Source organism: Culex quinquefasciatus, chromosome 1 (genome assembly GCF_015732765.1).
Source record: "Culex quinquefasciatus strain JHB chromosome 1, VPISU_Cqui_1.0_pri_paternal, whole genome shotgun sequence".
Taxonomy (NCBI): Eukaryota; Metazoa; Arthropoda; class Insecta; order Diptera; family Culicidae; genus Culex; species Culex quinquefasciatus.
The window spans coordinates 18,767,822-18,791,774 of NC_051861.1; the positions used below are offsets into that span (position 1 = coordinate 18,767,822).

General features: G+C 40.7%; 1 protein-coding gene across 13 annotated transcripts in view; it reads left to right on the top strand.

Annotated features, from left to right (window-relative positions):
* The window catches only part of LOC6032190 (peripheral plasma membrane protein CASK), a 614,477-nt gene that overhangs the window by 647 nt on the left and 589,877 nt on the right, over positions 1-23,953 (top strand). For 7 of the 13 annotated variants that reach the window (XM_038258110.1, XM_038258121.1, XM_038258150.1 and 4 more), the window contains exon 1: positions 858-2,680. In XM_038258110.1, the coding sequence (XP_038114038.1) occupies positions 2,622-2,680 (59 nt within the window). In that variant the 5' untranslated portion in view covers positions 858-2,621. Of the gene's footprint in view, positions 1-857; positions 2,681-23,953 lie in introns of those variants that run through there. The other 6 variants (XM_038258157.1, XM_038258125.1, XM_038258168.1 and 3 more) reach the window with 2 other exon arrangements.

Consider the following 23,953-nt stretch of genomic DNA (forward strand, 5'->3'; position numbering starts at 1 on the left):
TCCTAAATACATAACTTTTTAATTTCAATTATTGTAGTATCGGATCTGGTCTGGATTCACAATCTAGATATGAAGGTCCATAATTTACCGGTTCTTGGGACATCCGGGGATTCTGGGTCGAGCAGTTGCAGGACAAAAAGTTAGTGTAGGGAGGTTTAGGAGGAATGCCGTACAAAATCATCGCCTCCGTAACCATTGAAGCTAAGCAAAGCTTGAGAAGGTAGGATGGTGTCGCGGGGTGGCCTAGTCGTCAGGTGCCATGTCTCCCACTTCCGGCGGGGACACCCCAAGGAACGTCACTTCAATATAGACCACATCGTCAAACCAACTTGCTACTTACGGTGCTCAACGAGTCTTGGCATGAACCGGACTCCTTATGAAGGCTTTCTAGACCAATTTTTTATCACTGAGGTTGCAAATATCACTGTATTATCACTGACTGAACGTTTCACAATGATAAAATAGTTGTTCCACCACTTTTTTCTTTAAAAACCCGAAAAGTGAACAAAAACCAAAAGGGCGAATCTGTTGTTTACATTTGCTTTGTGGCGTAACCTGACGGGCTAAACCATTGTTTTGGTTGAGTGGGTGGCGAATACGGTGGGGCGAAAATAGAGGCACGCTCTTTAAAAAGGCGTAATTTGATTTTCTCATTTTTTAAAAGCAAAAACACCTTAATTAATTTCAAATTGCTCTCTATGATGAAATTATTGCTATTTTCTATTACGTTTTGAAAAAAATGATGGTTTTCATGCTTTTTTGTGGAAATAGGAATTGATCGGAATTGCAAAATTTTGAATGTTGATTTTCCCGAAACGGCAGGATCGTAGGTTTCGCCCTTTTGAAATGTTGTTACTGAAGTGGTTGTTGTTGACTTTGCGACGGTGTCACACTTGTGTGTGTGTTGGTGAGATCCTTCACCAGCGTGTGAGTGGGTCGGACTTTTCCACCCAAGAAGAGCCCAAAGGGGGAGGGCACGTGAAAATGAGTGACCGGCGCTGAGTGGCTCGAGGATTGTGAAGAATCTACTCCGGGGACGAGAGAGATCTGTGCTTCTTGTACGCTTCCTGTCAAAGGTGTCCTGGCCTGCTGTGTTCTTGCTTTTGCTATCCGCGTCCGTTGTTTTGATGTGCTTACGTGCCCGGAAGTACCGGAAGTGTGTGTGGAAGTGCGTGCTCTAGGTTGGGACGACGCCTGAATCGGTGCTACGGAAAGATTCCTTTGAAGCTCACTCAAAAGAAGAATCGGATACTGTGGGTTGGGGAAGCTTCTTCAAGTTTCTGTTTTTCTTGTGTATGTGTGTGCGCGTGTATTGGGGCTGGTGTTTTTCTTCGTGACGGATCTGAAATTTTCACGGCAGTGTAATTTCCATGGATTGCTCGGATTTATAACTTGGGTCGAACGCCTGCTGTGATCTACCTGACCAGTTGTGCCAGCATCTCTCTGAGCAGTGTAAGATAGGGTGGGTTTGTGTCACTGGAGGTGCTCCAACTAGTCAGATTTTCCAGGGTCGAGTGCCCCACCCTCCGACACGTAAGCCTGGCAAAAATACTGCCTTGAAGGTCGGTTCTACAAGTGCTAGTTGGTCTGTACCCAGAAATATAAGTGTCTAACGGGTTCCAGAATGCGGTGAAGCTTTCAAAGACATCCCCAGGTTGACCGTAATTGATCATCGGAGTCCGCCACCACGGATTTGACAGAAGTAGACACGGTCTAGTGGGTTTCCAAGTGTGTGAGTGTGTGGCCGTGATTGAGGGAGGCTGCGCAGGGGTTGTGGACAAGCCGGAACTCACCCCGGCGTCGTGAGAGACCAGCAACCGTGTGTGCTGTAACGCACACGGGGTTCTGTAACGGTATTCGTGAGCCACAGGATTCTGCCAAGGATCCACGAAGCCCCATAAGTTCCAAGCAGGTCAGTGTTACAGGAAAACCCGAACCGAGCAGACACACCGGCGCACGCAACCCCGGTGTGTGTTTCGTCCCTCCGGTGGACGCCGGTGGAAAGCAGCTGGCCTTGTGAGGGGGGAGCGCCCTCTGCGCCAGTTTGGAGATCTTAAAAATGTGAACAACTCTTGAAGCGGAAGTGCTACGTCGTTGGTCGTCACGATTAAAGTGATCTTTGATTTTCGAGACATTGTAAAAATACTGTTCATCGGTAATTTTTTATTGTTTGTTTGTTTTTTTTTTTGAGTTAACAATCTCGCTTATAATTTTCGCGCGAGGTTTTTGGGTCGTCGTCGCGATCGCGGAGATTCGGCTGAACGTGACGTAACGTGCAAGCGATTCAACCCAACCCAAAAAAAAAAAGGATCAAAAATTAGTGATAACGGCACTAACAGAAGAGAGTAAACAAAAGTTGAATAATAATTAGACGGAGCTACACGAGGCGCGAAGGCGCTTATCTTTTGAATTGGTGGTGGTGGGGGTACAAGGCGGAAAGGCGAAAGCAAAACAAGGTGCAAGAGGTGCAGAGTAGAGAGTATTGTCGTTATTCGAGGTGACGGTGCGTGAAATCGGAAAGAAGCAGGAAGAAGGAAGTCTCGGATTCGGGGGGTTATATTGAGGAAAAGCTGTAACACACTAAACAGAGCAAACTGGAACCGGAGGAAGGAGGTGGCACCATGGCGGACGACGAAATCCTCTTCGACGATGTGTACGAGCTGTGCGAGGTGATTGGAAGGTAGGTTTGAAGAACCATTTGAACAGAACTTTAGCCTAAGGCTCTATCTTTGCTGCGTATCTATTCAGAAATCAATGGAATGTACCATACGGACTTTCCCTTTAGGCATGAAAAATTACGAATATATCCGATCCGATGAAAACAACTCTGACGCCTAAACAAAACAATCAACTGGGAAATGCTCTTATCAGTACCTGTTTTGCATTTCTATTATATTTCTTATCAGCTCTAGCGCTTGATGTGCTGTTGCCTGGGTTATTTATCTACTATGCTAGACAAGAAGCGATATCTCGTTGGACCTATATGAGCGCAGACAATCAAACGACACTTTTTTTATGTTTATGCTATGTTGTGACATAAGACCCAATGTGGAATTCTATTAAAAAGATAAGTCAGCTTATATGGGACCTAGTTAGACAGCGACCAACCGCAACTTTATTACAAAACATGCATCACAGAACAGCTAGTTAGTAAAAATTTGCTCACCTGATTTCACCTTTTCTCTGTAGAGGAGACCTTCAGGCTCGTGTAGGCAGCTCGCTCTGCAGCGTAGTCCTATACCTGTGTACAGTATACACGTAACACGATGTGCACCGGTTCGGAACCAGAACAAATCGCATCCTGCATCGCGTAGCGTGCACTTTTGATGGCTTGCCCATAACAATCCTGTCGCAAGGTACCTTGTCGAGAAAAAAGGGGGAAGCTGCGGGGTTTGTTTGTTCCATCGTCGTCGGTCGCGTTTGGCACGATTGATGGACACTCCGCCGCTTGAGGCATGCTGAGTTCCCCGCAGCCGAAACCGTTTCGGTGTGGTGAGTGTGAGTTCCGCAGAACCACGGCGTTACATCGGCTGACTAGAAGATGACTTTTGTTGTCCACCAACACAGTCGACGGGAACAGATCATGCGCAGTGCGGGGACGCTTTTCGCCATGCCATATCGCAACAGTGGATGTTGTACAGGATGCTGCCGCCGGGTCGTCATAAGCCATGCCTCTGCACATGTAATGGTGGCTTGTAACGCGCCAGGACTCTTGCTGTACAAGGCTACACATTCTGCCTCCATAGCTATAGCATGCAACTTGGCGGAAGAATCAGCCGACCGTGACCGGGAACGTCGTCGTCGGTGTTTTAAACCAGGACCTGCCTTGGTCTTGGTGGCAATCTAGCGGGCCGGAAAACGACAAATTGAAGTTTTGTTTTCTTGTTGGTTGGCAGTGCAGGACGGGACTGTCTGCAACATTTCGGGAGTAGACTAGGCGTAGAGCGTAGGTAGAATATGGCAGTTAGCTTAGCGAATTGGTCGGGTTGGCTGATGCGGCGACTAATGTTGGTAGTTGCCTGTCTGTTTGAGGCTGCAGGCCAAGGATTGATACCTAAGAGCATGCAATGGCACTGACCTTGTTGCGTGCTCTTCGGTTTACGTCCACGTAAGGAACATCCTGGAAGGAGCGTAACTAACTACATCCGTAGTTCTGTTAGATCATCCGAATTATCTTGATCAGAACAGTATAGCTCTGGTTCCTTGCGAGTGTCCTATTTTCTTACCTCCACGTTGGCTTGGTTTTCATGATGACCTAGCTGGTGGCCTGTGGAAACGGATCGTAAACCTTTGACCACCGCGGGTCAGAGTCGAGACGGCTAAAAGAAAGGGGCGCAACAATGTGGGAAAGGGAAGTAATTTGTGATTGTAGACGGTATTGTTTTGATTCGCCGTATGTTGAGTCAACTGCTGTGGATGTACCTGAAACATCGCACAACAGGGTTTCTCTTCTCTTCATTCTCAGCTACCACCTATCTCCTATTTTTATTTTGCTCTTCTGATTCCCAATTCTTCACTGATTCTTCTATTTAATATCCAACATTTGATTTTAATTTCACTAACTTTTGATTCTCTTATCTCTCAAAGCTTTTCCACTCTTTTCTATCAATTGATACTGCTGTAACAAACTTTGTTTTGTTTTTTTCCTTAAAAATATACTTTTTTTTTTAATGTACTAGTAATATCAAGTCTATTTATCATTCGCCTAATCTTTTTTGATTTTATTGCGAATTTATTTATTTGAATAATTCTTTATCTGTCCTATAAATTATCATTACTATAATCTAAGCTTGTTTTGTATCTCTATTTATTAACTATTGTCTAATTTTACATCTAATACATCTAGCTTCTCATTTTTATTCTTCAAAATACGCTCATCATTCTCTTACTATTGATACTTGATTTTTATAAAATAAATTCTCTTTTACTGTCTATTGTTTTCAATCTTCACCCTTTTTTCAAACAAGTGAGGTTTGAGCCCTTACTCAATTTATGGAATGGTTAAAGGATTAACACAAATATTACTATTGTATTTTTGGTAAACTTTTATAACATGCTTAGGACCAAAAATTGTAACAAAACACCGCGACGAAAGAAATAGAAACAGATAAACAGACTCAACAATAGGGAAGATTTCAGTAGAAAACAATACACAGTAAATAACAATTAGTTTTTGAGTTCTAACTAAAAATAAAACACTACTTGCTTTAATGAAAATTGATAGTCGCTTATACTTACATCAAACCCTACCTAATGTACCACCCCCGGCCGAGTTAAAATGCGTAACCGGAAAAGAAGGTGTGCATGCCTGGCACGAACACTCAAAGCGTGTTCTAGCGTGCTGCTCGTACTGACTCAGAGCAAGGGTGAGATGTAGGTGTAAGGGCAGTGCGTGTTCGTCGGGAACCTAGTGCATAAGATCGATCAAGGCCCGTTCTTACACTGAAAATTGCGAATTGCGAATAGTTGCCTGTCCGTTTGAGGCTAATTTAGCACAGCTCGGTATACATTTGCTGCAATCCTCAATGGACCACTAGGGTGTAATATGGTTGTACGGAAAAAAATAAATTTGTTGAAATTTAGTGAGCACAGCACTTTTTCGGTTCCTTTTGGGGTCCTAAACAACTCCCTAAAGTTTGGGACCGATTGGTATAGTCCTCACTTTGCGCAAAGCGATTCAATTTTCCATATAAATTTGTATGGAAAAAACATTTTTTTTGGATTTTGATATTTATCAAATCCACGTTTCATGCTATATCAAAGCCGGACTCATATTCGGACGCTCTGGAATGTGCTCTACAACTTAGCCGAAGAGAGTATGGTGCTAGCTTGCCCCTAAAAAAAGATACAGCGTGTTCAAAACTCGTCTAAAACGTGTTTTTTGCTCGAAAATCACGTTTTAGACGAGTTTTGAGAACGCTATATCTTCTTTCAGGAGCAAGTTAGCACCATACACTCTTCGGCTAAGTTGTAGAGCACATTCCAGAGCGTCCGAATATGAGTCCGGCTTTGATATAGCATGAAACGTGGATTTGATAAATATCAAAATCCAAAAAAAAAGGTTTTCGCTTTGCGCAAAGTGAGGACTAAACCAATCGGTCCCAAACTTTGGGGAGTTATTTAGGACCCCAAAAGGAACTAAAAAGTGCTGTGCTGGAAAATCGATTTTGATATTACACCCTAATGGGCCACGTGAGGAGATTTGCTACATTTTCAGTCATGCAGTTATTCAGTTATTCAGTTATATAGACCACTTTTTCCACGTTTCCTCCAACGAAACCGACTGCTTTATCGACTTCATTTTGCTGGACGAGATAGGACGCCGGCTATTTTTAGACGATGAGTCGATGACTCAGCACATTTCCACTTTTGCTCTTACAAAACCCAGATGACAGCACGATGTAACGTCATTTCCCTATTCTATAATCCGGCGGGATGGTGCTTTCTTGTCTTCTGGCGTTTAAGCTTCGACTTGATGAATTGTCGATCTTTTGAGCGAGAACGAGCCGGGACTTCGAATTTGATGTTAAGTATATGATTCTGTATAAAACTAAAAATCAAATAAGACGTAAAACACAAATCGTGCTTGCCATTTAATTAGGGCACAAAACGAGTGAAAGGGATACACTATTGTTAACAAAAGTTATGTGCCCTTTTGAAATGTTAGGCTCCAAATATGGCTATATCTCTACAAATCTTGAGTTGTTTTTGCCTTCCTCACCTTACTGAGGAAAGGCTATAAAATCACTCGAAAAACGAAATTCTTAATTTGACCTCCTAGACCCACCTTCATGTATACTTATCGACTCAGAATCACATTCTGAGCAAATGTCTGTGTGTGTGGTGGGATGTTTATCAAAAAAATATTCACTGGATTATCTCGGCACTGGCTGAACCGATTTGGACCGTATTGGTCTCATTCGATCCGTCTTGGGGTCCCATAAATCGCTATTAAAAATTATAAAGTTTAGTAAAGTACTTCAAAAGTTATGCTAAAAAAAAAACGATTCTAACAAAAGTCCGGAAGATTATAAAAAGGGTGGTTTTTGTAAGAAACCTTGTCGTGTTATACATTTTTAGAAAGGTATTCGAAAGACCTTTCCAACGAGTTCAAACGTTTGAAGATCTGACAATCCTATCAAAAGTTATGCGCACTTAAGTGTTATTTATGCACTTTTTAGAGGCCGGATCTCATATATTTCGATGAAAACGTTGTACGGAACTATCATTTTTAGATAGGTATTCGAAAGACCTTTCCAACGAGTTCAAAAGTTTGAAGATCTGACAATCCTATCAAAAGTTATGCGCACTTAAGTATTATTTATGCACTTTTTAGAGGCCGGATCTCATATATTTCGATGAAAACGTTGTCCGGATCTATCATGCGACCTGTCGATGGATTGTTAATCAAAAGACCTTTCCAATGAATTCGATAGATTGCAGATCTGACAACCCTATCAAAAGTTATAAGCACATAAGTGCCCTGAATTATGGAGATCTGACTAACCAATCTGATGGTATGAATAATGAATCAAATTGATAGAACACTGAAAAGTTCGCCCTTTTGTATCTATTTTGGATATCATTACCCTCTGGTTGTGAGGAAGGCATAAACCACCTAAGGGTGGATTAAGTAACGTTTTTTTTAAAAGGTTCATTAAACCAAATTTTCAGTTTTTGCTTTTTGGGTGTTTTTAATACCTCTGACTCAAGGCGTTTTCAAAACACCCAAAAAGCAAAAACTGGAAATTTGGTTTATTGGTCTTTAAAAAAAACTCTAGAAATACACTTTGGAAAAGCTTAAAATTTTTGGCACAAGCAGTTTATGGTGCAAGTTTTCGAATGGCTTTTTATTTGAGGTCGTACAAAAATGCTAAAATTTGTATGTCCCAATCTTCTGACCGCAAACTCTCCTGCGAACACCAACTCCATCTACCTTCAGGTTCGCTGAAGTAATTCTCTCTCCCACACGTGTTTTCGATATTGCGACTATTCTTCAATTTGTAATCTGCGTTGTTTTAAAAAAGTATGCGCTCAGAACGATGTTGGAGCGCGCTGTTCGTTTCGTCGAAAGCGTGTGTCAGTTTATGCTGACGTCAACAATACATTGCATGTAAGCATTGGCGCGAAGCGAGAGAAGAGAGCTAGTGAAGAGAAGGAAGAGAGAAAAATCGGTTGACACTCAACTTGACAGATTGTTCGCTAGAATCAAAAACGCTAAACAAGAAGAAGACAACTGCGGTCGCTTGTGGGACGTCAGTTCGTCAGTGCTTGCTAATAACATTCTGATACAAACTATACTTTCTCATAATGTCGCTGCCGGCCAGCGAGTATTGAAGCGAAATTGATACTTTTTGCCATTTGTGAGTCTCTTTACGGTTTTTGTATTTTTTTTTATAGAAAGGAATGCTTTTAATCAATTTATCAATTTCCAACATCAACATTCAATGTGAAGCGAGGCCTTACGCACGACATTTGCAATAAACGAGCAAGAATCCCTCGTGAATTTAACTCAATTTTCCTCCGGCGTAGGCACGTTTGTGTGATACGATAAAAGGACGACACACGTACCACGTACCTACAAACGGTAATCCACAGTTCACAGTAAATTATCGTAGAATCTTATTTTTATAAGCTGACAGGTTGCATTACCTTTTGCGAGTGCGAAAAAAAAGGCTTCGCGTAGCGCGATAGGCCAAACGTAAAGCCACCGTGAAAACGATGGAAACTTTCATGGAATTTATTTTTTCTTCTTTCTGTGTCGCTCGAAGTGAAGCGGTAAAAGCTTTCGATATGCTCTCACAGCCTGGAAATTTTCCGTTGGTGGGTGAAAAAGGTGACAAGTAAACGGATGACCGATTTAATTTTTAGGATGCTGGATTTAGAAAGTTCAACGATTTTTCTTTTAATTTTAGACACTGATACATCGAGATTACGTGTATCATTGAAACATTTGTACCAAAACGCAGAAATCATCACGTACTTTCATAGAATTGATTTATTACATATTTATGCTTTCCACAATATTCCCCCACGAGCAACTTGGCCACAACTACGCCCACTCGTGGGGAAACATCTATCTTCCTGCCGGAGGACGACAAAGTGCGGTGCCATCTGTTCGAACATTGTGTTCAATGAAGTATCGCGCGCGCGGCCTATTCGGCGAATATTGGTGTGACAAAAACATCGTCCTCAAATGGCTTTTGGCTGCCCTGCTTCCTGCGTGTGCCCTTGGGGGCTTCTCCCAGCCCGAAAAAGTCATAAATATTAATTCCTCTCAGCTCAGCGGAAAAGTTTTTGCTCGATTATTTTTGGATTTTTTTTTCGCTTTTGGGGTTTGAACTTTCAAAGTGATCCCCACTTAATGGAAGCCCACACCCCCATCTCTCCTCGCGCTAAAATGTCCCTGAAAATTGTGGCTACAAAGCCTCAAGGGAAGAAAAGGGGGTCCGGCCCAGCAGGATGTCAGCAGTATTGGCAGAATTACCCGCTAATGAAAGAAGCCGCAGGTCAGTTAACTGACAAAACAGCCGAATTTTTAGGTTATTTTGTCCGCGTCTAAGAATCCTAATTTTTGAGGTGCATAATAAGAGAACGCTCCCTTATTCAATTATCCGTTATTATGAAATAGTCAAGGCACAAAAGCCGAAAATAGAGCTTTATGACGTTTCGCTTACGCACACTAGCGCACCATTTGATTTTGCAGGCCGGACAAAATTTAACCTCACTTTTTTTCGTGTATGTACACGCAATACATGCGCACGTAAATAACACTATTGTGTGTATAACCGCAAATCGTGTTACAGGTTAGGTTTGATGGCATCTAGACTAAATCATCCCTGCTGAGTCCGAAAATCGCGGTCGCCGGATTTCTTAACCCTTGCATGACCAAAAAATCAAAATTTTTAAAAGAAGCCTATAGTTTTCGTATGGTCCTCAGGATCATTTGCCCATCATTAACTAAAAAAATATTTTTTTAAATTCAGGCCTAAAAGGGTTAAGGGAAGCAAGATATTCAAAATGGCGGGCGATATGGCGACTATATAGAGAAGTCAACAATATCACAGTGACCGAGTCACGTAACCCAGTGGTAACGCTTCCGCCTCGTAAGCGGTAGATCGGGGTTCAAATCCCGGCTCGGACCAATACAACTGGTGATCTTTTCCCTTATGAAATCGATTGCTTAGTAAAGGGAAGGTAGTGTATCGTCACAAACTGGACCTTATCACGACATCTTTGGGAGGCGACCTATGGAATGTTAACATTAACCTTAGCATGTTAACATTAAGTTGAGAATGAAACTGCCACTGAATTCGCTTGGTAGGGGAACAGCATCTAATTCCAGCGTGCCTCTAATGTTGGCAGGTCAGAACTTTGACATTCAATTAAAGCTAATTAAAAGCGTTTTCAACTGAAATCGAGTGATAAATAGCTCAATAAGAAGTGAGCAAGCAAGTTTCTATAAAAAGTTTTGCAAAATTAGTTGTTTAAATAGTGAAAATCAGCGAATTGGATGGAGTTAGGAGCGAGAGCTTAACCTGCCAAACATACGAGAATTTACCCTAGATGCCGGCCCCGATACTCTTCAAGGGTGTTCCCCTCAGGAACTGGGAAAGATTTACTTACTTTACAATATCACAGTATGAAGGCTGTCGACGAGTCGATTTTAACTTATTTGGAGTCGCTGAACCCGAATATGACCATAGTGACCCAGAAGCGTGTTATCCAAGATGGCGTTCAATATGGCCATGGGATAATATTATTGATTTATTACTCGAGATGTAACAGGCCTGTAACAAGGGGTAGGACAGTGAGTCATTTTGAGAAATCTTGAATAAAATTGAGTAACATTGAGCCACTCAGAATTTCTCAATCTTATGTGAGTTCAAAACCGACGTAACAAATTTTGACACTGACATTTGAAAGCGAGACAACTGACGTTGATAAATAATGCAAAACAAAATCTACTTGAAGCTGAAAAACCCCAACGAAACAGAAAGATAGGTTCAATTATTGAAAATTCCGTTAGATTCGGCGGATACAAAGGCCGATTCATTGGGAAGGATGGTTCCGGAAGCAATCCTGAACAGTTTTGGGCGACGGCCAGTAGAATTGTAGAATAATTCAGGCAGTTCCTTGAACTTTTTTTTTGATTCCGTGTCCGTGGAGGAAAGGAATTTTAGTGTCCAAGTTGGCACAAAAACAAATCTAACTATTTTCAGGTTCCAGCGACAGGACGTCAACCTGGACAAAACCCACAGGCCGCTTAAACTACCCCGGAAGGCAATTTGATTTATAGAAGATTTATAGAAAATGACGCCATCAACAATCGGAACGTGGTCAAACCCCGGTCCAGCAAACATCTCCGATCGACATGGACATACTTTGATCTTGCGAAACAAAGGTGTACAATACGACACGGTAGCCAGGATTACGGTTGCCGATGTGATCGTCGATTTTGTGGACGTGGAATCGATGAGAAATTTCGTGCGCGGTACGAAGCATTTTATCCCGTTTCGACCAACCTGAAACCAACGATTCCTTGAACGGGATACGTTCGTAATGATTTGTTGCAGGTGATACGCGTAAAGTTTGGATTTATGGCGATGACTCCACCTCAGGAAGTGCTGAAAGCTCTGCTGGCTGGAATCCACCCAGCACAAACCGCTCCTTGAACGCGCCGAAGTCATCACCGGAAGTAATGATAGCATTAATTATGGCCAGACGAACGGGAAGGAAAAATAATATGAAAGAAAAACGAGGCCAAGTCAAAAAGTGCCTCGTGGCAATGACCGGAAAGGTCCTGATCGACATTAGGACCGCAAAAAGGAATTTTTCGCGACCAAGCGAATCGAATCCTCAACAGAAATAACTGGAAACGGGCTGACACGATGGACTGCCGGCCGGCCAAGCGGAAGGATAAATATCTAGACGCGAGAAATGATCTACTAGATTTTCTGGCCATCTTCGGTCGGACCCCCAGATGAACAGATGGCATTCCGAGTGTACGGTGAGGTGGATCTAAGCTTCAAAGCCAAAAAGAAATGGTAGACAATACGGAACAATCCGGCCAAACGTAGTGAAAACAATGCAAATTTCTGCCCATTTCTAAAATTTACCAATTTTTCTCCCCTAAACAGAGGGGTCTTGAAAAACTGGACTGGCTGTCAGGTGGCCCGATCGGTGCTGGCCACGATCGGATCGAGGAGGGCGATGATGGTGCGGATTAGATTTTGTGGAACCGGTTTCCGAAAGGAAGGCCATTACGAACACCTTCCGAGAATGACTACAAAAGCTGAGCCAAGAGGACATTTGACGATGACTCAATCCAGCAATGACCGTTCTTCTGCAGCTTTACCCAAACATCAACCTCCACTAGCAAAATCATTCATCAATAAAGTTTTGTTCAGTTTCTTTTTTTTTTCATCCCACTATTCCCCTCCGACTTAGGCCACTTACTGGCAGAATGTTTGATACTATAAGCAGCCCGTGTCAGGTTCTGGCCACCATGATAAGAACGCGAACGACATAAGAAAACAGCTCCTTGACTCATCCAGGCGGGTGAGGACCCCTTTCAAAATGATTGCCACTTCGATATCCGGAAGCACGGCATCCGCCGCGGAACAACCGCCATATTCGAGTCGTAGTAAGGGGATCCCGAGAGTCTTCCTCGTCCGCCCATTCTGATGGGATTCCAAAAATGGTGCTAGGTCACTTTGGCACGACGAGGTCAGCAGCTTGACGGAACGGTCGTACGGTGACATTCAAAGAGCGTGAAGCTTGGCTAGGCCAGCAAACCAAAAACCACTTCGTTGTAAATGATCACGTGCGGCAACGGAGAAATCTTCCACCTTCCGCATCACAATCCGGAACATTTTTTTCGCAGCAAAAACCAAATCGAAAAAAAATGCAGCAGCCTCTTGGGATGAAATAATTTTTTGCAATCACGCTGATCTGTCAAAACATCTATCCACAAATTCCGTAACCTGGCTTCCAATTACTCAGGAGAAAAATTGAGTAACATTGAGTAAGATTGAGTAACTTTGAGAAATTGAGTCACTCAGTTTCTCTCTGTCCTACCCCTTGGCCTGTAACTTATCAAATTTAATTAATTTGGGGTCGTTGAACCCGAATACGGCCATAGCTTTTTTTTAAATAGCGTGCTTGTGTTCGAGCTTAGATAGCTCTACACAGAAAAAAATATTTCTGTAAATTTACATTATTTATCATGTACCAAAAGGTATCATGATAAATGATGTATATTTACATTAGGTTCATTGGAAATTTACATTAGATTCATTGGAAATTTACATTAGTTTCGAAATTTACATTAGTTCAAATCAACTAATTCTAATTGGCCAATGGGAATGAGAAGCTCAACTTGGATTGCAGTAGGAAAAGGGTGTGGCCTATGTTCTATTTTAAAATGATTGAAGCGGGCAGCAAAAGGAAATTCGGATTTTAAAAAGTTGTTTCACAGGTAGGGGACGCTTTCTCGTCGACGGCCAAGTGGAATAACGCTGGACTGGAATCGAACGGACGACGGGTAGAATGTTCGGTGCTGCCGACTGAGCCATCTTCGCATTTTATAAACGAGCGGCTAAAGCATCAACTTGTTCAGGTCGAGGCTCAGGCAATGGGTCAGCGAAGTTTTAGAGCAGGGGTGCCCAACCTTTTGGCCCTGCGGGCCAGATCTGATTTTTCTGAAGCAGTGGCGGGCCGGAATTGATATTAGATAAAAGTTGAAAAAGTAAACACATTTTTTTCAATTTTCTTATGATTGAGTTTTTTTTAAAGCAAAAGAATTAGTGTTGCAAATATGATTCATATATCTTGATTTAAAAAATGAAAAACAAACAACATTCAAAAATTTGTTTATTTGACTTATTTTAATTTTTGCTTGTTTAAAATTGTAAAGATATTGTTTTTGACGATTGCAATTAAATACCTTGATATATATTTTTATTAAAAAATCATTAAAATTTCAATGATCATTGCAAGTTTTTGAAATTTTTGATACATTTTTCAATATTTTAAATATATTTCCATCGATCTTTTTTCAGTATGAATAATTTGATTTTTAAGCTTTTTAAAATCACTTTTATCACTAAAAAGTTGTTCTGGAAAAATACATTAGTTTTGCTTATTTAAAAAAAAAGAAAATAGAAAAAAAACTTCAAATTGAAATAAAAACAGTCAAAACTGAAAGAAATAACATTTAGTCTTTTTTTGTAAATAATAAGATAAGAATAATAAATAATAAGATAACAATAGAAGTTTTTTCATAAATTTAACAATTTTACGAAATGGATATTTTTGTTTTCCTGAACAATTTTTTCAGTTAAATAATATCAATATAAAAATTATAAGAATTAAATTCAAACATGAAGAATGTTCTTGCAATATGTTAAAATTTGATCTCAAGCTTATTTTTTTAATTCAGACAATAATTTAATTTATTTAATACTTCATGAACAGCCTTCAGGGCCGGTCATAGAAATATTTTAGAAAGCCGTCGCGGGCCGGATGAAATGGTTTCACGGGCCGCATCCAGCCCGCGGGCCGGACGTTGGGCAGGCCTGTTTTAGAGTGATAGAAAGAGAACCAAATATAACTATTTTTAGTTCGGGTAGTTTTGAAGTCAACGTTTGGCAGAAATACATTGGATATATGATTTACATTAAATAGGAATTTACAGGAAGCCGAACACGGGTAGGAATTCATCAGATTTGAGTTTCCATGCTCAACGTTTCCATTAGATTCATGATTTACATTAGATTTAGATTTACATTGAAGTAATTTCCATGAATTTTTACTCTTTACATCATATTTCAACATTACATTGAGTGAGTTTAAATAAGAAACAGTAATTACGTGCTGTGAAAATTTACATATTTTTTCTGTGTAGAAAGGTTTCTAGGTCCACTGAAAAAATATAATTTTACTCAAAACTGACGAACTCCTTGCCTTAGTGGCCTGATGCAAACGATGATGGAGCTCGAGCTGTCACAGTCCCTGCGGAATACGTTGTCGGGCGATCAGTCAAAAAAAAAAAGAGAGAAAAAAAAAACAGCTAGAAGTCGCATAATAAAAACAAATGCTGCAAAGAGATATCAAATCATGTAACCAAACCCGCAGTTGCCATGTAATTATACTTTGAATATGTTGGTAATTTTTTTCCTAGAAAGTCTTGTAGCTGAAAGTTAAGGTGAAACGGGAAGGCAGTGCCAAATTGAAACCATGGCTCGAGTTTTTGGAGGAACTTTAACAAAAACGCTGCAGATTAAACAAGCTTTCTCTGTTGAAGACGATAAATTTAAAGATAACATGAATGTGTCGAGTTCAGAAATTGATTACAGTTGAACAGAAGTTGTCAAAAACAGGCGTCCCGTTTCACCTTAAACTTTTGTGATAATATGAGAGAACTGAAAACATGAGTGTTCGTTTCTAAGTGAATGGGATAAGATACAAAACCTCTTTGATTTTATTTTGCTACCTGGGTTAGGGACCATCCACAAACCACGTGGACACTTTTTTGGAATTCTCAACCCCCCCCCCATCGTGGACAATTTCCATACAAATAAAATCTTTTTTGTATGGAGCATGGACAATCGCCGACCCCCCCCCCCCTAAGTTGTCCACGTGGTTTATGGATGGTCCCTTACCTGGGTAGACAAGAGGAAAAATGATGCATGATCATGGCATTTTTTTTAAAGGAAATGGAAGGTTTTCATTAAATCAATTATTACAACAAATCCGAATAGCATCTAAATATTCAATTGAATTGCAAGAAGCCCCTAAAGCTTTCCATCCATCGCCGGATGACTGCCGCGTAATTCGATCAATCAGCGCGAAAGAATGGCCCATAATCAGCCCGGAACATCAATCCAAAATTCACGGGTTTCGCTGAGACTGCTACCGGCTCGCCAAGAACGAATGTCGCTGGTTGTCACAGTCGCTCATCAAAAATGACATCGACGGAGCAGCAGCAGACGATGACTGTATCGAACCGATACGGACCTCCTCCTCCGGCTGAAAACTGGTTGGTTGGTTGATGAATGAAAAATGTCACCTCTGAAGCCCACCCGCTCCATCTCCACATCGTGCGAGGTGGGGAATGAAAAGAAAGAACTACGTGATATACAGCATAAGCTTCAAAAAAGTGGCTGCTGTAAGTATGCGATTTTGAGCGAGTCACGTGTTTCACAACGCAAACTGGTCTGCTATCCCTTAGCTGTTTTAGTTTGGTTTGTTGATAAGCTCGAAGATTGCGGGCATTTAAAAGTTTTCACGGAATAACATAAACTAACTTGAAAGCTAAGGGTTACCCAGGAAAAGTCTCCAGCGCGCCAAAAATTCCAGTCGTAACACAATAGTCTCAAAATTTGGAGCTTCTCATCCGGGAAATGGGAAAAAGAGAGGACAGATGGAAAAAAAGTCATGAATATATGGTGTCGATGGCGATGATTCCGGGCCGGTTTGTGACCTGATTTCGAAATCATCGAGGCTGGCTTTTCGTCGGATGCCGTCAGAGTCCGGGTAGACATCCACAGTTTTGTTGAGTCAATTGTGTACGCCGGGCGAAGACGACAACGATGTCGAGACAGTGTAGCGATTTGCTGCAGTGACTCGGTTGAAGTGGGGTTCCGGATTTGCCCTGCTCCTCGAGGATGTGCCAAACGACGACGTGTGGTGAGAATGCAGTTTTGGCAACGACATTGCAGGAAGTACTCTTGAGAGGAAGCAGTTAGCCGGTATTTAATGATGAGCAAGCAATAATTGCACTAATTGCGAGCGGTATTTACGATGATGATTCGTGAAAAATGGACTGAACAAGGGGATGAAACGATCTGATCACATAACCCTTACGAGTTCACTTCAGTCACGAACGTAATTATTACTTTGTTTTTGTTTGCGGGAAATTTGGGTGAAGTTTCTTTAACCGCTCGTGTAAAGAACAACAAACGAGAGTGTCGTTCCATAAGTAATAATAACGCCTGCAAGTAGACTCTATCATCTGCGGGTTAAATTGTGGCCCCGAGGGCAACCCTCGTCTTCGACGGAACGGGTTCGCCCCACGTCGAACTTTGCCAAGATCCGGATAAACACGTTTTTTGCCCGACTGTCAGTGTGGCTCAAAACCGGAGGACTGTGTGCAAAACCACACAAGATAATGAAGAGACCCGTCCGTACGGCTGTCGAGGGACTTTCTGTGGGTACATCTCATCTGGAAGCAGCAGCACGTGTCCCAAAATGTGCTGGTTCGGATATCGAAAACAAACTCAAAGTTGTTGGCACAAAGATGCTCAAGTAGCGGAAACTTTTATGATGTTTGCATTACCGGCACGGAAAGTCACATGAGCGCTCCGATAGATGGTGCTGATACATGGTCGGCTCGTTGCGTACAACTTTGCATGCAAAGATCCGATTTAAGGGAACTATACCCTTTCTCAGCCTATTTCTATTATAGGCCTATCAGCACTTAGATCATGAATTACAGCTTTCATAAAGTGTTTTTAACTGTTTCAAAGTAACAAATAGTTTAAATAAAAGTGAGCAAGCAACTCTCCATTGTTGATACATCAAAAAATGTTGATTTAATAGCCGAAAACTGCAAAAGTGATTAGAAGTGGTCGAACAGCTTAGAGTGATTAAAATGGGTATATTTCGCCTACTTTGAATTCTGTGTATTAAAAATGTAACTATTTCCCAAAATGATGAATATTTTCTTTCAAAAATACCGAACAAACCTTTTACTCGGCAGCACTGGCTTTGAAAGGAACGGATTTGTTTACCCGGAGATCCTCTTCAGGGAACCGTTTACAACTTTTGATGCAATAGGACGGACATGACCCATCAAAAGTACTTTCGTTACTGCTGCTACCGGTACTGTTGCTCTTTACGTTAGGAAATTGCTGTAAAAGCATTCGATGAGTAAACCCCAAATTGAAACTTGTTTTGGCCCGGATGGTGCTACTGTTGATGAACCCAAATGCCACTCTCGAGATTTTTGCCATTTATAGCAGGAAGGTACCTTTTCTATTCGGTGATACAAGCAAAATAAGACCTCAGCGGGACTTAAAAGTTCGTAGATCCGTGGCGTCCGTGGCTGTTGTATGATTTTTTGGTTCTTTTATTTCTTCTTTTTGATACGAATCAATGAAATCATTTATCATTTCTGATATGTCTGTGTTGATTTGTTTAGTTCTAAATGAAGTTGTATTAGTCTTGTTTACAATAACAAATCAAACAAAAACAAGTATTGTTAGGTAAAAAATGTAAACCTGTATTAAACTATTAAGCGATAAATTCATCTAGCCGTAATGCATTTGACTTAAAACAAACCTATACATTTTTATTCAGAACCGTAAATTCAAAAACACTTCAATAAGTGGCACTCGATATGTTTGTATATGTTTTAGGTGAGTCAGTAGAAACAACAAATGTAAGAAAACTACAATCGTATCACATGGGTGGATTCCTCCAAAGCCCTTGGCGGTGCAACCTTGTATCATGCTTCCCGTACCTACGGTCGTCGAAAACGACGTTGTTTGTGCTCAGCTCACCCTGAAAAATCAGGAAAATCTAGGCACGCGCACTCGTCCAGAGCAAGAAAGAAGCCTTGCAGAATTGCTCGGATCGTTCGACTCTGCACTTCCGCACGGCCGTTTATTTCGACCGGTTCCGGACTTTTTGGTGCCAATCTTGGCGTTCTTATTTGCTTCCGGAGGGGCCGTCATATATCAAGTAAAGCTCCATAAATCTGAAGAGTGCGGTGTAGGTACGCTCTATACTAGCCTCGGAAAGAAGGAGGCTACGCTCCACCGATTCGGTAGTAAACCGCAAGCCACACTCTCACACGTTAGGAAACCGCTCTCGACGGGGTCTTTTGAAGAAAATCTACCAGTGATTGCGCTCTCTTGCCGCACGTTGATTTCTGACTAAATGGAGTTAAAAGCGCCATATTGTACTCCATTCCATGCAGCATCTTATGGCCTTTACAGATCTTCAAATTCGGTTTAAAATTTGAGATTTCGAACAAAAACCAAAAAAAAAAAAAAAACACTCGTGAAATGTTGCCACTCTTCACATAAAACACAGTTACACCTTAAACGTGTTTTTTGAACAAAAACCGAACCCAACGTGCGGCAAGATAGCGCAAGCCCGACAACATAGGGAAAATAAGAAAGGACACATGCCAGAAAAATCGATTTTGGGAAGGTGGATTGATAGGGCCTCGTTGGCATTGGTAAATGCTATGATGCGGCCAGATTTGGTTATGCACCTCTTTCTGAGGTTGCTCCCGTAGTTGAATTCATATGAAAAAGAAATTAAAAAAAATGCTTGGTGTATATCTAGATTTTCTATTAGCCTATTAGCTATAGGATTCCTTATGCTTCTAACCTAATCTAATCAGACCCTAGCGCAGCCAATCTTTCGAAGGGATCCTGGAGAGTGCCTTAAGTTAGATGACGCCTAGCACTCTTCTTGTCATTTATTAACATTTGTAGTGCGCCATTGCATCGGAATGCATTGAAACATCACAAGTGTTAAAGCGGCCAGGCCTACTGCGTAAAGCCGTATGGCAGAGAGGACTCGTAATTGGGTTGAGTTTGAGCACTGAGTGTTCGAACAACAACACAATCCTGAATCGACAGGGGAGGAAGAAGCGTGGGGACACACCACCATACGCTCCGAGATTTTGGTTGTATTCGTTGGGAGCACCATGCTAAGAAGGTTTGGTACTCCGGGACCCTCTGGGATGGGACATTGTATTTCCACGAATGCCCTGGACACTATTTGCCGTGGTTATAGCGCCAAAACTCGCTCTCTGTAACAGTATTCCTAATTCCAGTCCAAGTTCACCAAGTCGTCATGGCCTAGTGGTTAGGATTTTTGCTTACCAATCCAAACTACGGGGGATCGAACCCCGCCTCGAGCGACTTTGATTTTTCGTTCATATTCATCATTTCTAAATTCTGTGTTCTAAACTTTCTCGTTGGGAGCAGATGGGCATCGAACCCAGAACCATTCGCTTACAAAGCGAATACCGTAACCAGTCAGCCACGGCCGCTCCCCAGGCTATAGGATTCCTTATGCTTCTAGACGGAAAAAACAATTCTCAAAATCGTGAATTAAATTCACGAATGCGAGAACCACGAAGGAATATATTCACGTTCATAGTGCAAATGCAACATACTCATGAACAAATTCCTTCCTTCCTATTTTCAAAATTTGTAAACCAAGACTAACATTTTAAAAGGGCGTAATATTGAATGTTTGCGTTGTAGTAGAGAATTTTCTCAGCTTTTCAAAAATATTTTTTTTTCAAAGGTGGGCAAACATGTGCACTAATTTAAAAAATGAAAAACTGTGACTATTTTCAGAAAAGTCACCTGAAAATGGATTAAACTTGAAAACGGTGCATATTATCAAAATTTCACTTAAGTACTTTTTGATTGCAAATTTGATTTTACATCGAAAAATGAAGTTGACAAATTTTTGCGACCAATATTTCGATTTTTTGAAAAAAAAATCAGTATTGATTCAAATAATCATAACTCGGTCAATGATTTTTTGCACAACCTGGAAATTTCTGAAAAGTTGGCATTTGATGTCCTCTAAAACATATCTAAAAATAAAAAAAGTAAAAATAGTGTTTTTTTTTGCAAATCAAGTTTTAGTGGCAAAAAGTTAAATAAAAAATCACAATTTTTTTACCGTGTATCATTTTTTTCCAGTGTAGTCCTTATCCATACCTACAACTTTGCCTAAGACACCAAATCGATCAAAAAATTCCTTCAAAAGATACAGATTTTTGAATATTCATACATCATACTTGTATGGACAGGTGCCAAATTTGTATGGAAAATTATATGGACAAACTAATGATGCAAAATGGCTTCTTTGTGCATACCGAAGGCACCAAAAAAGTTTCAGCCGGATCAAAAAATACAAGAATTGAAACTGTCTTATGATAAGTGGATCGGCTTCAAAATGTTGTTTGTAAAAAGCGCTACCAGGCGTTCTCATGACGATCTTTGTATAATATCATCATAATCTGGGTACATGTTTGAGGGTCCGGGACTCAAATGATGTAATGTGACAAACTTAATTGTCATTGTTAGGTAAAACCTGTATAATAATCGCATTAAAGCATAATGCCCAGACATGCATCGGCACTAAGAGCTCTTCTTAACGGCACTCAGCTTGTTCCTCATGGAATTTTCCTTTAAAGAAATGCTATGCTTGTTGCCAGGCAAAAACCTCTTGTTTTTGGCATGAATAATGTGTAGAAAACATTGGTTCATTCGGAAAAACGATTTAGCAATATTTCCATGGTAATGTTCTCTTAAGCTCTTTAAAAGAACTTCTTAAAAGCTCTTTGAGTGCGCTTAAAGGTTCCTTCGCTATATCTCACTTGGTTTTCAAAATTAATCCTCAGGGTCTTTGGAAGCCTTAAAGATTAGCGTAATTAGTGTACTTTAATCACTGGCACAACATGCTGGGCATCATCTACGCGAAATGCCAAACAAGTTCTTCTAAAAGAGAAGTTAGAGTGGATGCATGTCTGATAATGCCTTTGTTTTTTTTTCACAATATTTGCCAGAAGAACAAAATGGAACACTCTTAACACTCAAACGCTCGGGTAGTCATATGACCCCTATTTAGGCGTCAAATGACTACCCGACCGTTTGAGTGTTAAAGACACTCCAACGATGCTACTCAATTTAAATTGAAATATTCATTCAGTAATCGAGAAATTAAAAAAGCAACATGGAGTTAAACTTTCTATCAAGCTGCTGTTAAGTTTACCATGACAGCTGCGAATGTCTCAATCCATGTTATCGGCTCACATCTCTCTTTTTAATTTCTCGATAGTTTCCAATAAGTCCAAATTAAAAGAAAAAAAAACTATCTCTATTTTGTGTGTATATCTCTGCAAGGTCCAAACTATGTAGAAAGTCCAACCAGTCAGCTGCAAAAACATTGAAAAGTTCTGGAAAATTCGGCATTGAGCATCCTAGCAAAACATTGCAAAACGATTCCACAAGTTTGAAAGGTCGGGACCGGAAAGCAATAACAATTCTTGGGAAAGTAAAAATGCCAGCTTCTCGAAGCTGCTACTGAATCTTTTATAGGGAAGATGAATTCTTAATAGTTGACCTGGGCGAGTTTTGGGACGCTTGAAATGCGTTTTTCCTGGTAAGAAATGTTAATGGTAGAGGTGAAATTTGGATTTGGAGTTTGCTAAGATGCCGAATTAGAGGGAAGAATTTAAATTGATGAACTGTTTAAAAATCTTAGGACGTTCTCAATCATAACTCCAGATTTGATTACCCCCGTACTCGGTTCAAACCTTGGAAAAGTCATTATCACATCAATTTACCAGATCTGAACTAGAAGACGCGCACACAGAGTGAATCAATCATTCCGCATCTGTTCCGGTGATTGTTTATCATTTTACAAATTAGATTACCGACGTACCTTACTTTGTCTCCTTCGCGATCTGTCATAAGGCAACGCAATCATCGATCATTATTTGCTTCCCAGTCGCGTGTTGTTCTGGGAATGGACTGTATTTCTTGTCCGTTAAATCCCGTTTCCAGGTCGGAAGTGTGCGTAAAATGGAATATAATAAGGGTGTTTTTGATACCCCTGACTCAAGGCGGTTTCAAAAACACCCAAAAAGCAAAAACTGGAAATTTGGTTTATTGGATCCAGCCTTTTGAGGTAATGCAAAAATTCAACCTTTTTTGTAAATACAAAAATCTTTTTCTTAGCATAACTTTTTAAATACTTTACTAAACAGAATAATATTTAAAAGGGTCTTATGGGACCCCAAAACGAATCGAATAAGGCTGACCCGGTCAACATCGCCTCAGCCAGTTCTGAGAAAATCGTGTGGAAAAAAATCATGTCTACACACATCCCCACAGACATTTGCTCAGAATTTGATTCTGGTATATTTAAGAAGTTCAATTTTCGAGTGATTTTATAGCCTTGCCTCAGTGAAGTGGGAAAGGCAAAACATAATAGTGTTGTGTTTTCATCTAATTTTCATTGAACTTTCATTATGATTTTTGGACAATATAAAAAGCATTTATTGATATTGTAAGTTTTGAGGCAGATAGTTTTTGCCATAATCTTCATTATTCTGTAGATAGATGAGTCCAAAAACATCAAAATGTATTTTTAATTAAATTTTCTACAAAAACTAACTTAATCCACCTATGTGGTTGGAGCCTTCCTCACTCATTACCAACAATGGCTGATTTGATGGGGTTGTACACAAATTTCATCTATTTTTTAGATTCGGATTAAGAAAGTACATAAATATCACTTAAATGGCCATATCTCGAGACAGGGTTGCCAGATCTTCAATGTTTTGGACTCGTTGGAAAGGTCTTTTGATAACCTAACCAACGATGGGTCGGATGGTGGATCCGGACATAGTTTACATACATTTAAGTGAGATCCGGCTTCCAAAAAGCGCATAAATATCACTTAAGTGGACATATCTCGAGACAGGGTTGCCAGATCTTCAATGTTTTGGACTCGTTGGAAAGGTCTTTTGATAACCTAACCAACGATGGGTCGGATGGTGGATCCGGACATAGTTTACATACATTTAAGTGAGATCCGGCTTCCAAAAAGCGCATAAATATCACTTAAGTGGACATATCTCGAGACAGGGTTGCCAGATCTTCAATGTTTTAGACTGGTTGGAAAGGTCTTTTGATAACCTAACCAACGATGGGTCGGATGGTGGATCCGAACATAGTTTACATACATTTAAGCGAGATCCGGCTTCAAAAAAGTACATAAATATCACTTAAATGGCCATATCTCGAGACAGGGTTGCCAGATCTTCAATGTTTTGGACTCGTTGGAAAGGTCTTTTGATAACCTAACCAACGATGGGTCGGATGGTGGATCCGGACATAGTTTA